The sequence below is a fragment of the Pelmatolapia mariae genome, linkage group LG7 (genome assembly GCF_036321145.2).
Source record: "Pelmatolapia mariae isolate MD_Pm_ZW linkage group LG7, Pm_UMD_F_2, whole genome shotgun sequence".
NCBI classification, from domain to species: domain Eukaryota; kingdom Metazoa; phylum Chordata; class Actinopteri; order Cichliformes; family Cichlidae; genus Pelmatolapia; species Pelmatolapia mariae.
Window position 1 is genome coordinate 34,063,951 of NC_086233.1, and position 18,060 is coordinate 34,082,010.

General features: G+C 42.3%; 1 protein-coding gene across 3 annotated transcripts in view; it reads right to left on the bottom strand.

Annotated features, from left to right (window-relative positions):
- The window catches only part of whrna (whirlin a), a 202,363-nt gene that overhangs the window by 106,254 nt on the left and 78,049 nt on the right, over positions 1 to 18,060 (bottom strand). For all 3 annotated transcript variants that reach the window (XM_063478881.1, XM_063478879.1, XM_063478880.1), the window contains exons 2-3: positions 15,286 to 15,504; positions 4,402 to 4,527 (exon numbers count right to left, since the gene is read on the bottom strand). In XM_063478881.1, the coding sequence (XP_063334951.1) occupies positions 4,402 to 4,527; positions 15,286 to 15,504 (345 nt within the window). The remainder of the gene's footprint in view (positions 1 to 4,401; positions 4,528 to 15,285; positions 15,505 to 18,060) is intronic.

The following is an 18,060-nucleotide window of genomic DNA, read 5'->3' on the forward strand; positions in this document are numbered from 1 at the left end:
TTTTTGCAAAGCTATATGTGGAAGGAAACCGTGACCTAGGACAAGCTAATGGCATAAGATGTAAGTACAACTCCTCCGATTTCATATGCAAAAAAAATTATTGCGCTAGCTTACGTGGTTCCAATTCTACAGGGATTTAAAAATAGTTACGCAAAACGGAGTGTGTCTGCTCCGACCGGTTTTAAAGGGTTAATGATATATTTTATGTAATAATTTATAAAATTAGGTTAGAAACGATAGACACGATAGAAGACAAATGGCACGATAGACACTTTTCTATCGTCCACACAATATATATCATCATATCGCCCAGCACTAGTCACTAGTTTGGTCCAGTCCATAAAGAAAACCATCCATCCATTTGCTTCCGCTTATCGTTTTCAGGGTCGCGGGGGGTGCTGGAGCCTATCCCAGCTGTCATAGGGCAAGAGGCGGGGTACACCCTGGACAGGTCGCCTGTCTGTCGCAGGGCTAACACACAGGGACAGACAACCATTCGCACTCACATTCACTCCCGCATTCACACCTATGGGCAATTTAGAGTTTTCCAACTGAGTCCACTGGAAAAGTCCATTTAGTCCATTTACGGTAAAAGTCCATTTACCCCGCATTCACCATAGGGGTATGCGGGGTAAATGGACCGCATTGACTGCATTCACACCTATGGTGAATGCGGCCAATGGTCAATTAACCTATCCCCATGTCTTTGGATTGTGGGAGGAAGCCGGAGTACCCAGGGAGAACCCACGCAAACACGGGGAGAACCCACGCAAACACGGGGAGAACATGCAAACTCCACACTTTTTTTTTTAAAGTCTTTTTATAGTGAAGTGTTGGTTGTAACATGCAAGTACATTACTTTTGTTGTATCAAGTCACATAATGCATAAGTTTAGCAGTTCAGGTAAACAAAGGGATCCACAGCAATATTTGTTTCTGTTTCTTCTCCTCTTTTAAGGGCTGTTGCATAATTTTTGAGTGCACATGTGTTGCTTAGCTAGAGAGACAGCAGAAAGGATAACCTTTATGTGCTGGAGGCATTTGTATTATTTTGAATTTTGTTAGTGAAAAGGACAAAAATAACATCATCGTGTAAATGCCAACTGTGCCTGGTTGATATGTGTCTGTCACCTGGGAAGAGCTCTAATTTCAGATGCTTCTGCTGGCTACGCACAGCAGCTCCACAAAGTGGTCCAATGGCATGATTTTTACAGGGCTGGCCTTAGACGATGGCACAGGTTCGCTATTTTGCTTCTGCAGAGCAAACTGCTGTACTCAGTTTTTGACTGCAAGGTCAAAGTGGCTTTTGGACTCATAATATGCTTTTTTTGTGTAACATTTAATTAATTACAAATCTGGAACTGTTGCTTATGTTATTTTTTAAATTGCTGATAATCAGAGAATGGCAGACAGACAGACTTTACACAGGCTTCCTCATTACCTATAGATATGTACATATAACAATAATGTTAATGATAACGAACAACAGCAATATTCAGATGAGCAGAGTGAGAACTCGACAGAACTGAAAAGTAAAATCACCCTCATATTCAGTGTTACTCCCTTGACTGTAATGCTGTAATATTTACTATTAATCCTTAAACACATAATTTCCTCTCAGTGCATGGTTTTTTTTTGTCAGACTTGAAAAAACTGAATATTTATCTTGCTCCGTACATAATTTGGACTGTTTTAAGCTCGACCAGGTCAATAAATTTAAGTGTGTTTAATTTAAGAGTAAGTTAGATGGTGGATTGAAGCCAGTTTTATTAATGACTTTAATTGCTCATTTAAAATGTAAATCAAAGACTGTGCTGAGAAAATGTATCCAGGTGATATATCGAGAAATGCTTTTGGAAAAGGTATTTTAGAAAAATTTAATAATTGTCTCCAGTCATTAATAAATCCAGTTCTGTGAATATATGACTCACATTAAGTCTTCATGATATGTTTGTGGGTTGGCGAAAGGGATGGCTACACTTTAGTTTAGCCAAAACTTAGCCAACCCCTTTAAGCCAACCCTTTACTCTGCTCCTGGGTGCAACAGCTCCTAAAAAGCAATGACTCACTTTGGTTTCAAGTAAAACAACTTAGTTTTGTTACCGACTGACAAAGTAAAATTACAAGACACTGCTGGACGTTAAATGGTAAACGGGACTGATACTCATATAGTGCCTTTTGACTCATTTGAGGAATCAAAGCGTTTCTACTGTAAGTGTCATTCACCCAATCACACACAGCAACATGGGGTTTAGCATCTTGCCCAAGGATACTTCAGCATGCAGACTGGAGTATGGATCGATCCACCAATATTTACAGTTTAACTGCTACTCATGTGCTCCTCCTTATATTGTACAATTGATGTCATGCATATATGTACGTATATGTACGTACTAGAATTTCTAAAAACTTAAAAATATCAGTATTTAATGTCACAGGGAAAAACTGAATCCACATCATTTTAATTTGTGGGTACTCAGTAGATAAATATAACAAGGCAACTAAGACGAATGACAAGAACAGCACTGTGAGAGAACAAGAGGAGGCGGTGCTATGCTGGCAGTTGGTGTGTGTGTGTGTGTGTGTGTGTGTCTGCACGTCAGCTTGCTGTTGGAGCATAACTGGCATCAGCCCATTAATACTGTGAAAAATAAGTGATGACAGCTTAGAATATTCAGAACTGACATACAATGAAAAAATCATTAGATTTTGATAACATCAGTTTGCGCGCAATTCCATTTGTAGTCATCAACTACAAAGATCTGAGGCACACATCTGCTCTCCAAATCACTTGCCCTGTTCAAATTTTGGGAGAAAAAAAAGAAAAAAAATGAAACCAAAAGGGAAAATATATCTTCTATATTTGTGTCTTCATGGCAGGTTCCTCCTGCTAATGTCAGTTTTCAACACTCGACAGCAAATAAGCTACTCAGCCGAAACACATTAAACAGCATGTACAAGTCACTCGGGTCTGTTGAGATGCTGCCGGGCTTCTTGCGCTCAGCACCCCTAACAACATGCTGTCTGCCCGTGACATGTAAGTTACAGTGCGAGTTTGATTACTTTCTCTCTCATTCCCCCTGGTGTATCAGCAGCAGGCGGCTGACAGACAAACCCAGGAACAAGAATGACTTGAGCTGACCTTTTCAGCCTTAGATGGTTATGTGCATTTATCTGGCATGCCTCCTATCCTGATGCAATAATAATATTGTTTACAATAATATTTTGAAATTCGAGTCAGGTCAGTGCATTTGAAAACAAGAGATCAATGCTAAGAGTAATAATAAAACAATACAACACATTCAAGTTATAGTTATGAAAAAAATAATCAGAGCTCTGTCTGGTTTAAAAGACAAGTTGTAAAAATTTGTTTTATAACAGTCCGAAGATTTTGCAGCAACTACTGTAAAAGAGATGATATCCTCTATATTTAAATCTGCACAATAGGACAACAAGGATTACCTGCTCAGCAGATAACAGTGAGTAACGTTTAAAGATCAGCGAGGTAGGTGCCAACCCATGTAATGACTTAAAAACGAACAATAAAATCTTAAAATCCAGCATGGGTGAAATGCAGTGTTGTTTGCGTGTACCAGGTCAGAGTCCCTCAGCAGCCTTTTAGACGAGTTGCAGTCGAGCAAGAAACAACTGACTGACACCTGAATAGAGACTATTGCAGTAGTCACGCCGATATGAAATGAAGGCATGAATAACCTTTTAGAAAGTCTCTGAAGCAGAGAAACGGTTTCACCTTCACAAGTATCACTAAGTTGAAAGAAGCTAACTTTGACAGGAGCATTTATTTGTTCATCAAAAGAAAAAAAATACTGCAGAGGATCAATCCCATGTTAAAGGTTTTTTGTTTGGATCCTTAAAGGATCGACGTTGTCAGGTCAAGGCTTTCCAAACGATGTTTCTGATCGTTTAAATTAAGAACACCTAGTGGCATCCAGAAACAAGCCACAATAATGTAATACAGCTGTTAAAAGAAAAGCATTATGCATATATATTTTTTAACCCAGTGGTTTATCTGATGGCAAATCGAGCAGAGCCTGAGCTCAGCAGAGGAAGCTGCAGATGTAGCCTGCAGGTACTTTTGCGTTTGTAATGAACAATCTCGAACAGACCATATAAAGAAGCTATTTTCCCATATCACAAAATCAATACAGTGAGATGCACTGTAAAGCAATATAATGAGACTTTTGGCATACAGCAAGTATTTTTGGCATGAAAACTGTGTGGGGGAGGAGCATACTAAAATGATTTCAAATAGCTAGCTAATCTTCTCATGCGAATTCCAAGCGAGACATCAACAAAGTATAACTAGCTATGCCGCAAGACATAAGTTAGATAAACAATGTAAGTGCAAGAAAGTGAGAGAAAAATGAAATTGAAGCAATACCTTCAGTCCTCCACACTCTGCTGCTGACCCTTGGTCCACTCCAGTGATGTAAATACCCAAAGCGTATTCTGCTCCCCCTCGGATCATCAGACCCAGAGACCGGCCATCATCTAAAACCAGGTTGACCTATTTAACATAAAGAGAGAAACCAATAAAACAGGATGAATAAGGGTATTAATATCTTAAGTATAATATAAATATCAGCATTTTAAATGACACTGCAGTCTCAATTGTTTTCCTTGACGGGCTGCCAGATTTGCTCATGGTGTTGGGCTGCTCACATTGAAATGAAGTTGTGAAACACAATGCATGGAGCAAATGACAGCCCTGCTCTGAGATGGCATTTGAGAGCAAGGAGATGAAGAATTTCAGGAGCTACTTAGATGCGGTGAGTCAGCACCAGTAATGGGGGAGGCAGAATCTGTTTTCATTAGAGGAACAGCTCTCTGAATTGGTCAATCAGTTGGTTCACAAGGCTCATCCGTGTCATTTCCTCTGATAAGCAGCATGGACAATATCGGACACAGTTTGAATTCAAATAAACCACCACAGGAATTATTGGGGGACTACAAGATATCTCTTCTACACCACCCAATTAAAGTACTTCTGCAGGGAGTGAGTGATATGTAGACGATGTACTGTGCATGACTAATCCAGTGCTTCCCTTAAACTTGTTTTCAAAAGATATTCCACTAGAACCACAGCGTCTATTCGGTTTGTGGCCTAGTGAAAAAAAATGTGGTCTCTGATAAAATATGACCATTACCAATGTTATCCTTGCTCACTAAAATAATTGTGCTTAAGGGCACCTTGTGTGCATCACTCAGATGCCACTGGCTTGGCAACACAGTAGTACACTGCGAGAAAAGAGCAGGTCAATGAATCCGACTAAACCAACTAAACCAACTAACTAAAACACTGACATGAATTTAAACCAATTCAAATAAATAAGGTCAATATTTTTTTTAACCAATAAATACAATTCTGTTTGTTTATATTCTTGGATACTATTGTCAGATTTTATTCTACACAGTTAGGAAAACAATGTTTAAGTCAAATCTGATTTTGCCTCACACATGCAGAGAAGAAATTACTTAAAATATGTAGTAAATTTTTGGATTGGCCTTACTTTTAAGCATATAGTCAAACAGATATCTGTATTCAGAGCTATATATACTCTGGAGATGCCATGTTATACAGAAGTTTAAATGTAATAAATGTAAATGTGTCTGTTTTCTTACACTTTCAAAACTACAAAAATTAGAAGACAGTATTTATGTGTTTCCTTATTTGTCATATATACTGTCACAGTACATGCTCATCTTAACCAAAGTTTTAAATACTGAGGTCAGTGTGTGTACAAGCAATCACAAAAGCCCAAACTTCAGACTGTTGTAAATGTTTATTTTTGATATTTTCCCTATTTTTTTTAAACAGTATGATGTAACTGAAGGGGGGTATGCTTAATATATCATGTAATCTCAGGCATTTTAAGATAAATAGAGATTATCTTGATGTGTGAATCAGGCAAAGCTACTCAAGTAGAGTCCTTGAGTAAAATTATGGACCTGGAAATGAGCATAATAGTTCCCCTTTAATACAAGCATAGCACTTTTACCCCAGGTTATATACAGTACTGCAGCTGTAGATATTAACCACCCAGCTGCTGCCACATGACTTGGTTAGCAGAAGAGTTTGAAAGACTTAGGTGGTCCTATTTGCAGTCTGTGCAAGTGTAATGATGGGTTCATTCGACTGTTAAACTGCTTTATTGTAAACCCACTGTCAGGAATTCTAGCAGGGCATTGTTTAGTGCCTCTGGGTCATCTCATCAAGACTTTCCTTAAACTCCACGGCTATTTGCATTGGCCCTTGAGCCTCTAGCTCACTTAATTAAGTAATCTTCTAATGTCAAAGGCATCTCTTATTTTATGACACACAACATTACATGCTAATGATTTTCAAATGTGATTCTACCCCAAAACAACAATAAAAAGATATTAGGAAAAAACCCCTTCCCTCCTAGGCCCATTGTTTGCTCCATCGCCCCCCCCCCCTTCTACTTCTTTATACCAGAGCACTAAGCAATGCTTTTTAATAACACTAACAGTTGGTCAAGCTTACCCAGCTTGAACTTCAAAACACTCTGGTTTCTCTATATTTGCCATTAGCGGCTACTTGGATGAACCTAGCATTTGTAGAATATCTACATTTGGAAAGCAAAGAAACAACATCAAATTTTACTCTGTCCACTTGGGGAGGCTCAGTATTGCTTAGCTATGCCAGACTTTAAATTGTACTTCCATCACAATGAGGCTCTTGATTACTTGGTTTGATCCCAGTGCAGCTATCTCTTGCCAGATTTGAAACGAGGGATCAGTTGCACACTGGCGGCTACAAGATGGCACATATGCTAATATCTGTATTAAACAATGTCACTTTCATCCAAGTGATATACCCCTTGGCAAAGACTTGACATCTGCCGCAGAGGTTTTACTTTCATTCAGAGCATATTGCACTGTGGTCCTCCTTTTTAATAACAGCTATCTGCCTATCGGAGATAAGCGAGCCACCTTTGCTCACCTCTAGGAATATGCAGGCATTCATGTTTTCTGTGACATTTATGCAGGACAAAAGCATAGTTTTAATTACCAGATTCATTCTGCTTTTTCTGGCACAATATAGCAACTATTGGGGCACACTATATTCCCCAGCATCACTTTAATGCTCGGTCTGTCTAAAAGAAGTCCCAGTGTTCTAATGTTTCTGTTTTCTAAGCAATGGCCCTTGAAGCCTGTTCATCTGGGACAGACAAATGCAATCATGTGTGCAAGTTTCACTATTTTACTGTATTGAGTAGAATTTGTAGGTAGTGTATAAAAAGTTAAACTGTACCACTTCTCATTGATAATGCCATGCCAGCCATTCATTTGTTAAGTTTACTACTGGGCTGAGATCAGTTGACTGACTAGGCCACTGAAGAAGATCCCATTTATCTGGCTTGAGAAACTCTTGAGTTACATTTGCAGAATTTTCTTCTTCAGTATCCACTTGCACTGCGAAGCATCATCTGATCGTTTTTGCAGCATATGACTGAATCTGAGCAGAGATTATAGCCCTGCACGCTTTAGAACTCATCCTGCTACTGCTATCATAAATCAGAGAGCGCAACTCTCCCCCAAAGGGCAAGGGCTATACCAAAACTTTGACACTCTCTCCATGCCCATGCTCCAATTTTTTTCATGGTCAACTTTACTCTTGGGCACTAACAATGAACGTCAAGGTCAAATGCTTAGCTCACGTAGCTACTCATGTCCCCCAAGGCCTACAATATTGTTGTGAAGTTTGAAGACGAGCCATAAAAAGTTGTGGGTAAAATATGAAGTTTTTACTGATTTTCACATTTGATGTAACCTTGACCTGAGTTTCACTGAAATTAAATCAGATGGAGTTATTGGTATCTAACACAACACAAAATTTTGAAAAATTGTATTTTGAAAACCGTGGATACTAGATTCCTAACAAACAGACAAACAAACAGACAGAACCGATTACATAATGTCTCCCTTTGGGGGAAAGAATTAACACTAAAGTCACCAATTCCACTGCAGCCATAAATGCACATAACACTGTCTCCACTACGTTTGACAGATGTTGTAGATTGCTTCAGATCATGAACTGTTCCCCTCGATTTACTTTTCTCTTCCCATCAAGTACAAGTTAATTTTGGTTTCATCTGTAAAAATATTAATATATTTGTTTTTTGTTGTTGTTGTTTTTCACAGAACTGTGCCAGCTGCCTCTCCGTGAATCGCTACCTTATCGTGGTGGAGGGGTTTGTGTGTCCCAGGGATGCCAGGGGCTATGTTGTCCGGGGGCTTTTGCCCCCTGGTAGGGTCTCCCATGGCAAATTGGTCCTGGGTGAGGGACCAGACAAAGAGCGATTCAGAAGACCCTTATGAGGAAAACATCGAGGGAACAGTTTACCCTGCCCGGGATAGGGTTACCGGGGCCCCGCCTAGGAAGCCAGGCCCGGGGAGGGTGCCTGAGGGCGAGCGTCTGGTGGCCGGGCCTTAGTCCATGGGGCCCGGCCGGGCACAGCCTGAAAAGGGGACATGGGCCCATCCTCCCGCCCACCACCCGCAGGAGGCGCTGTAGGGGTGGGGTGCATTGTGTGCCGGGCGGCGGCTAGGATCGGAGGCCCTGGCGGACTGATCCCCGGCTACCAAGACTGGCAATTGGGACATGGAATGTCACCTCTCTGGTGGGGAAGGAGCCTGAGTTAGTGCGTGAGGTTGAGAGGTACCGGCTAGATATAGTCGGGCTCACCTCTACGCATGGCTTGGGCTCTGGAACCAGTCTCCTGGAGAGGGGCTGGACTCTGTCTTAGTCTGGAGTTGCCCCTGGTGAGAGGCGGCGGGCTGGGGTGGGTATTCTAATATCCCCTCGGCTTGCTGCCGGTATGCTGGGGTTCTTCCCAGTGGATGAGAGGGTTTGTTCCCTGTGCCTTAGGGTCGGGGAATGGGTCCTGACTGTCATCTGCGCTTATGCGCCGAGTGGCAGTTCAGAGTACCCAGCCTTCTTAGAGTCCCTGGGTGGGGTGCTGGAAGGTGCTCCACCTGGAGACTCTGTTGTCCTACTGGGAGACTTCAATGCTCACGTGGGTAACGACAGTGAGACCTGGAGGGGCGTGATTGGGAGGAACGGCCTCCCTGATCTGAACCCGAGCGGTGTTTTGTTATTGGACTTCTGTGCAAATCACAGTTTGGCCATAACGAACACCTTGTCCGAACATAAGAGTGTCCATAAGGGCACGTGGCACCAGGACACTCTAGGCCGCAGGTCGATGATCGATTTTGTAATCGTATCACCAGACCTGCGACCATATGTTCTGGACACTCGGGTAAAGAGAGGGGCTGAGCTGTCAACTGATCACCACCTGGTGGTGAGTTGGATCAGGTGGCGGGGGAGGACGCTGGACAGACCCGGTGCACCTAAACGCGTAGTGAGGGTGTGCTGGGAACGCTAGCAGAGGCCCAGTCCGCGAGATCTCACCGCACACCTCCGGCAGAGCTTCAACAGCATTCCGAGGGAGACTGGGGACATTGAGTCCGAGTGGACCATGTTCAGCATCTCCATTGCCGAAGCTGCTGCATTGAGCTGCAGCCGCAAGGTGGTTGGTGCCTGTCGTGGTGGTAATCACCAAGCCAAATGGTGGACACCAGAGGTGAAGGGAGCCACCAGGCTGAAGAAGGAGTCCTATCGGGCTTGGTTAGCCTGTGGGATTTCGGAGGCAGCTGACAGGTACCGACAGGCCAGGCGGAATGCGGCTCGGGCAGTGGCTGAAGCAAAAACTCGGGTGTGGGAGGAGTTCGGAGAGGCCATGGAAAAAGACTTTCGGACTGCCTCGAAGAGATTCTGGCAAACCGTCAGGCGTCTCAGGAGGGGAAAGCGGTGCTCTACCTGCACTGTGTATAGTGCTGGCGGAGCGCTGCTGACTTCGACTGAGAAAATTGTCGGGCAGTGGAAGGAATACTTCGAGGACCTCCTTAATCCCACTGACACATCTTCCGAGGAGGAAGCAGAGTCTGGGGATGAGGGGGATGACCCGCCAATTTCCGGGGGCGAGGCCACTGAGGCAGTTAAATAACTCCTTGGTGGCAGAGCCCCTGGTGTGGATGAGGTCCGCCCCGAGTTCCTGAAGGCTCTGGACGTTGTAGGGCTGTCCTGGTTGACACGCCTCTACAATGTTGCGTGGAGATCCGGGGCAGTACCCCAGGACTGGCAGACCGGGGTGGTGGTCCCCATCTTTAAGAAGGGGGACCGGAGGGTGTGTTCCAACTACAGGGGGATCACACTCCTCATCCTCCCTGGAAAAGTCTATGCCAGGGTGTTGGAAAGGAGAGTTCGTCCGCTAGTTGAATCTCAGATACAGGAGGAACAATGCGGTTTTCGTCCTGGTCGCGGAACACTGGACCAGGTCTTTATCCTCTCAAGGATACTTGGGGGCGCATGGGAGTTTGCCCAACCAGTCTACATGTGTTTTGTGGACTTGGAGAAGGCATTCGACCGTGTCCCTCGGGGTGTCCTGTGGGAGGTGCTGCGGGAGTATGGGGTGTCTGGTCCATTGCTACGGGCCATTCGATCCCTATACAACCGTTGCAAGAGCTTGGGTCGCATTGCCGGCAATAAGTCGGACTCGTTCCCGGTGGGTGATGGGCTCCGCCAGGGCTGCCCTTTGTCACCGATTCTGTTCATAATTTTTATGGACAGGATTTCTAGGCGCAGCCAAGTGGCGGAGGGCTTTCACTTCGGTGGCCTCAGAATCTCGTCTCTGCTTTTCGCGGATGATGTGGTTCTGTTGGCTTCATCGGGTGATGGCCTCCAGCTCGCACTGGAACGGTTCGCAGCCGAGTGTGAAGCAGCGGGAATGAGGATCAGCACCTCCAAATCTGAGGCCATGGTTCTCAGCCCGAAAAGGGTGGAGTGCCCACTCCGGGTCGGGGATGAGTTCCTGCCCCAAGTGGAGGAGTTCAAGTATCTCGGGGTCTTGTTCGCGAGTGATGGGAGCCGGAAATCGACAGACAGATTGGTGCTGCAGCCGCAGTGATGTGGACGCTGCACCGGTCCGTCGTGGTGAAGAGAGAGCTGAGTGTAAAAGCGAAGCTCTAAATTTACCGGTCGATCTACGTCCCTACCCTCACCTATGGCCACGAGCTGTGGGTAGAGACTGAAAGAACGAGATTGCGGATACAAGTGGCGGAAATGAGCTTCCTCCGAAGGGTGGCTGGCCTCTCCCTTAGAGATAGGGTGAGAAGTTCAGCCATCCGGGAGGGGCTCAGAGTAGAGCTGCTGCTCGAAAGGAGCTCCACATCGAAAGGAGCCAGCTGAGGTGGTTCGGGCATCTGACAAGGATGCCTCCTGGGCGCCTCCTGGGTGAGTTGTTCCGGGCATGTCCCACCGGGAGGAGGCCCCGGGGCAGACCCAGGACACGCTGGAGAGATTATATCTCTCGGCTGGCCTGGGAACGCCTTGGTGTTCCCCCGGATAAGCTAGAGGAGGAGGCTGGGGAGAGGGAGGTCTGGGCTTCTCTGCTTAGGCTGCTGCCCCCGCGACCCAGGCCCGGATAAAGCGGAAGAAGATGGATGGATGGACTGTGCCAGCTGTGATGTGTTTTTGGTCTAATCTGGCCTTTCTGCTTCTGACTATAACCACTGTTTTGCATCTTGTTGTGAACTCTATATATACATTCATGCTCTTGGTGTTGCCTTGGCTAGATGTTGTGAAGGATTCTTAACCAGGGAAAGAGCTGATGATCACAGAATTCTTTCCATGGTTTAAAAAAAAAAAAAATCTGTATTCATCAATTTTCTGTGATGTTACTGAGCTGGCTGGTGTAAAACTTTTCCATTTTTAATTTATTTTAAAAATATTTTAAGTGCCAGGTTGCCTAAAGTTTAGCTATTTCTTTATAGGTTTATTTTACTTTTTCAAAATTTTACATTGAGTAACATTCTGAAATTTTTCCACAATTTGTAGACGCAGGTATTTGCAGATTCGTGCACATTTGTCCATGTTTACTTCTGAGAAACTCAGAAGTTTCTGAGTTTCTCAGTTTCTCAGTAAATGCTCTTTTTATATCAAATTATGTTATGAATTGTTATAAATTGACCAGATATTCATCCATCCATTTGCTTTCGCTTATCCTTTTTCAGGGTCGTGGGGGGGCTGGAGCCTATCCCAGCTGTCTTAGGGCAAGAGGCAGGGTATACCGCATGTGCAAGTGCCTAATGTAACAAGTGACAAGTGATAAGTGGCATCATATGGCAGGCAGAAAATACCAAAATCAGACAAACCTGCAGCCAACAACACAAAGTAATTCATTAATTTATTGCTGCATGGTTTGAATTATTTACTCCCAAGAAGTTATGATCCTAAGCTAAACCTGAGCCTTAGCTGGCCAAACAGTGATTAATTTCTGAAGCATCAATATGAGTGTCTGCGGCACTCAAACAAAGCCAGAGGCATTTTGAAAACCATTAGTTTTTAAAAAAGTTAGATTGGAGGCTTGCTACATTTTAATATAGCTAATAAAAAGCTGTACTTCAGTAGAATGACAATAAAATACCACCTTCCCGAAGAAGTAGCTGAGAGAACATTGGATGTTTTAAGAAATTTGCCAATAAAAAGCAAAGCCATACATGTACTGTCCGGCTGCTGCAAAGCAACTTTCAATAGTTGTGGTATTGATACAAAGCACCTGATTGGACTTGGATGCCGTTCACTTACAAATTCATACATTACAAATTAATGAATGATTAGTAGGCTTCAGATTATCCAAAAGGGGAACAGTTCTGTCATTATCAGAACAGCTGTGGATCAAAGGAACTCTAGCTTGCATAATTCAGAGCATGGTCTCACCCACAGACTAGAGAGCTGAATGAAGCAATTCCAAAAGAAAATAAACTTGAGACATATTTTCTAACATATTTCTAATTCCATCCTATGCAGACATACCATGACTCAAAAGTAATAATATCAGAAATACAAACTAGAATTTCAATGTACTGCCAAACTCTATTTAGTACTGGATTAATATTTGCTCATCTGCAATGCAGAGCTGAAGTCTGCATTAATAGAGCTAAAGCGGTTAAGATTAATATGTAGCTCTTAGGTGCTAAAAAAAATTGAAAGTTCTAGTGCAATAAATCTTTTAAACAGCTCTGATAGCTCCTTCCCTGCAGGTCATGAGGTGATGAGAGCGTAAGGTTTTACGGCACTCGAGGTCCAATTATTTTTATCGTTTAAGTTTTTAATTTTAGCATCCAGTGTTATACATTGCTTTTACTGTGCCTAAAGTTAGCCGGCTCACACAACCAAACTTAAAACCAACTCCCATTAAAATTCAGCATCTGAAACATATCTTTTCAAATTTATTCAAACTGTTTTTAAATAGACTGTCTCATTTTAGGAAGATTAGAAATTACAAGGTAGGATTAATAATTATCCAGTGGCTATATTTGTCCAGTCAGGTGATGAAATGGTTAAAGTTCAGCCTCATGATTATTGTTCTCTAAGGTCAGTTAATTGAACTCTATGAATATGTAGGATGAATGGCGGATGAAGCCTTTTCTAGCTGTCACTGGATTAGAGCTGGGGTACACTGTGAATTGGTCGCCACCCCATCAGGAGGCTAACACAGTGCAATAGACAACCTTTTCTCCTCACATTCTCACAAACAGCCAATTTAGAATTCTACCAGTTAACCTAACAGGTATGACTTGGGGAAGAAGCTGGGGCTCCCTGTGAGAAAACATGCAGTCACAAGAACATGCATTATAACGCCACACAAAAAGGCCTCTGCGCGAACATTTTTCTGCAATTCTGGGATGTGATCAAATAGTCAGTTTTGCTTAGGAAGGTTCCTAAATACAAATAGTTGACAAGCAGTGCAGGTCGTGTAAATGTCAATTACCAGTGAGTCTTCATTTCATGCTACAATGTGCTGATATGTTCTGAACCTGAACAAACTGTTAAACCCACAGGTTAACTATAGCAATTATGCCGCAGTAATGCAATCTGCCTGTTATGAAGATCAGAGTGAGCTTAAGGTTTACTATAATTCAGCTTGTATTAGTTATGTGCTGAGTGTTGCTGCATTGCCAGCCTTTAGGATTATAATTAATTATTTTGCTTCAGTCACAGAGGCTGAGAGGAGCAATAAAGGCAGGAGTTACCCTGCATCATGTCTGTAGTGGGAAGAGTGAGGGGACAGGATAAATGACAAACATTTCACTTCACTTTACACATTCCCTTTCTAAAAATTCTAGCCTTGATAATAACGTCACCAGTTCATCTGAGTTTATAAAGCCTGCGTCAAGCAACACAAGAAGAATAAAGTATCTAAAATGGGCTAGGGGACATGGTCATTTCCACACTGCAGACAAATGTCAAAAATACCTACTGTCACTTTATTAAACTGTACTCTAAGTGGAGTCGGATCCTCAGATCCTCTTCTCGTTTCCTAAGTGTATGAATCTTCTTGCTGTTTTTTGTTGAGGTCAAGTGAAAGTGACAGGGACTTCAGAGAAAAACATCAAGTTGTGCCTCAAATGACTCAAGTAAGAGTTAAATAGAGTGGGCATCAGAGTCCAAACAAAGCAGTGCTGCATAGGGACTCATTGATCTGTATCAGTACAGTGAAAAACCTTCCCTAAAGTGAATACTCCCATCTCAGTCTTAAACCTTGTTCACATCATGAGGTCTTTTCCAGAGGCAAATTTTTAGTCTGTGCCAATGGAGGAAGTCGAATAGGATTTTTTTTTTGTGAAATCTATGAGATGTTTGATGATTTATGTATCAAATGCTTTTAGACTTTGTTACTTACTTTAGCAGCACAAAATTTAGCCTTAGCATACACCATTAATTTTTTGGGGTGCATTCTTCTGCCCCTTAAAACATACAGGTCAATACAGAGCGTCTCTCTAGAAGTTCTGTGGATGTCTGTGTGCAAGACAGGTGCAGAACACTGACAGGTTATCAGTTAACTGTCCATTTAATTAAAAGTTTCTCATTGGGAGTTATGTTGGTGAACTGCTTGTCAAAGCAAACGATTCTTGTTGTTGTTACCGCGTACTGTCCAAAACCTAATAAAAAGATATCATAGTAAATGACAGTTTGGCTTCTTTCTTTCTTTCTGACCAACACTGAAACTAAAAATGTTTTGGAGGCTTCTTTGCTCCAATCAGTGCACGTACTGTAGTGTAATAGTAAACTTATAGCAAATACAGGCTGTTAAAAGTACAATGTAGGAACTAATTTCTATGTTTTTTTAAAAGGCATTTTTGGTCCTCTAGTTTAATGCTTTGCATGTAAGGTCTCTACCTTCTTCTCATCCCCTTCCTGCAGTAGCTGCATGTTGCTTCGGCGCTGACTGTCAGTTCTTCTCAGAGTGGCGCTGCGATGCTCAGGCAGGTCAGGAGGAGGGGACACACTTCGACCCTGAGGGTCAACCCAGGTATAAACGTGGTTGGTGACATAGCCGCCTGGAATGCGACCGACTGAACGCACTGAGAGGCAAAGCTTTTTACTTCCCTTGAGCACCTGAGGAGAAGAAAAGAGAGCGGAGGAGAGTAAATTGAGACCAACTAAAAATAAAAAATAAAAATTTGCTTTTCAGTATGTGCTTGAGTTGAAGGAGCAAAGTATACTCGCATATCTACACTTGAGTCAATTTAATTTGATTTGACAAAGCCAAAACATACTCCCACACACAAACATCCATGGTTATAAAATCAGTGTGAGGGCTTAGAAGAAGATATTGAAGTGAGAGACAACACACAAAAAAAAAAATCAAGCTGAAACGAATGTTTGGTAGCCACTTGGCTGCGCCTAGAAAATTAAATTGCAGAGAGAAATGGCCAATATTTGGAATGCTTTTCTAATATCCAAAAACCCCAAATGACCAAACAGCACCACCACCCACACACACAAACAACAACACTTCTAACACATTTCTACAGAAAATTGCTGTTGGCTGTGCCTCATTGCCTTCTGATAGCTTGCCATATGTGCAATCCCTCTGCAGATCGATGTATTCCCATGTGCCTTGTGGTCTGGAGGAATCAAGCTGAATAGGGTTGAATCTCTTAATGATCAAAAAATCCTTGTGTACCACCAACACAAAAGGACTCTCGACTTTCATTTCATACTAACGATACACACACTGTTGATTTTTAAAACAGATACTGCAACAATCTCAAGATTTGTGAAATACTGGCTCAGTATAGAGCTAGAGTCCAAGACTGTCACAACAAAGACCACACCACAGCGTGGTAAAAGACTTCCCAAAGTTCCTCTTTGTCAGGAATCCAATTTAATTTGTTACACAGTGTCCCTCCATTCTCTTCTTTAGTGAGCTACAATTAAGCTACCCCTCCCATCAATCTTTGTTCATTTGTCTTCTCGCTACAGTTCTTGCAAGGAACTACTAAATGCTTCTGTTGAAATGCCTATTAACATATGCTCCGAGCAACAACTAAAATCATTACTTGTCAGAGTGCTGTGGATTGCAGCGGAGGCCCATCTCTTTGAGCACAACAACCCGACTGAATCAATTTCACAATTTTGATTTGTGCTGAGAGATAATAACTTCAATTCTGTGGCAACAAAACCCTGTCAGCAGTGAAGATGCCTGATTGTATTGCCATGCCTTTGAGCACTCTCTCCCTCTTTCACCTCCTGCTCCCTTTCTGGGCGGCATCGATGCAGAACTGTAGATAAACATACATAGCAGATAAGTTGAGTAACACATGAGCAGCTGCCTTGCTAGCTGCCTTAAAGCTAAAAGCAAAGAAGGGAGAAATGTGTGCATATAATATCCAAGCAAAACCACAAACTGCATGAAGTAGAAAGGGAAAAGTGCATGTCTTCGTGATTAACTGCGTCAATTATGACTGTAGTAACGTCAAAAACAATCTCCTTGTTTTGAGCAATGCGTATTGTCACCAGAACATGACATGTGTTGCATCCGTCTGAGCCAGAAGATATCACCAGGGGGTCCTGGGAATCAAAACATAATCACGATGGAAGGCTGATACTGAAAAAAGCAAATAAACTTCATTCATTGTTTAGTCAGCATTGGCATTCCCATTGCTGGGTCCATTAATAGTCTAACAGCACAAAACTAGTAAATTAATTTTTATTACCTACAAGCATGGTGAAATAAGTAAGAGTCACTATATATTACTCTAGAACTGGGACACAGCTATAATTACAACTATAGTTATTATAGAGGAGGATAGAAATTTGTATTGCATGGTGATTAAATCACTGCAGAACCTTTAAAAATTAATTCAGGGCTTTGAATGTACTGCACCATCTATAATCTAAAGCGGTTAATTATAGTTGCAAAAATGTTTTTGGGATGAAGAGTTCTGCACTGATTACTCATAAAATGTGGTCATGATTATAAACAAACAACCTTTGACTAATATTACAACACGCCAACAGTTGTACTTTTCAGGTCGTCATTAACACGTTGAATAATCGCACACAGAGATAGTTGAAGTATGTGAAACTGTGATAATCAGTCAAATAAAGTTGAAGTCATATGTTTCACTTAAGAAGATGGGACTGCAAGTATTAGATGTGCATACAAAGTCTTGTTATCTTTGTTATCTACCTTACAAATAGCTTTACATAGATGCATTGTGCTGGAAAATGATAGTAAAACATTTCTTAAGATCTGGCTATTTAGTACTTTGCAATAACACAAATGGAAATTTGGCACTCTCTCTTAGGATTGGGCATCTTCCAAGGATTGCATCAAGAGCAGAATGTGCAATCCTGAAATAGGAAAAAATGCACATGAGGGTAACAAGAAAATCAGAGATACAGTTAAAGTTCTGGCAACAATACAAAAGCCTATGTAGCCTTAGTACTGTGTGCCCACACCAAAACCTTATGCATACTGAAATATTACAGCCATACTAGGACAAACAGCAGTTAGATACTGGCATGATCAAAATTATTGTGACTGTATGCAATGAACTTGCGATCTTGTTGTTTTGAAATGGTTGCTTTAAAGATGCGAACCATGTCTGCAACCACTCGCAGTCAGCTGCAGTCTTTAAATCGACTTTAGCCCATTAAGACAGT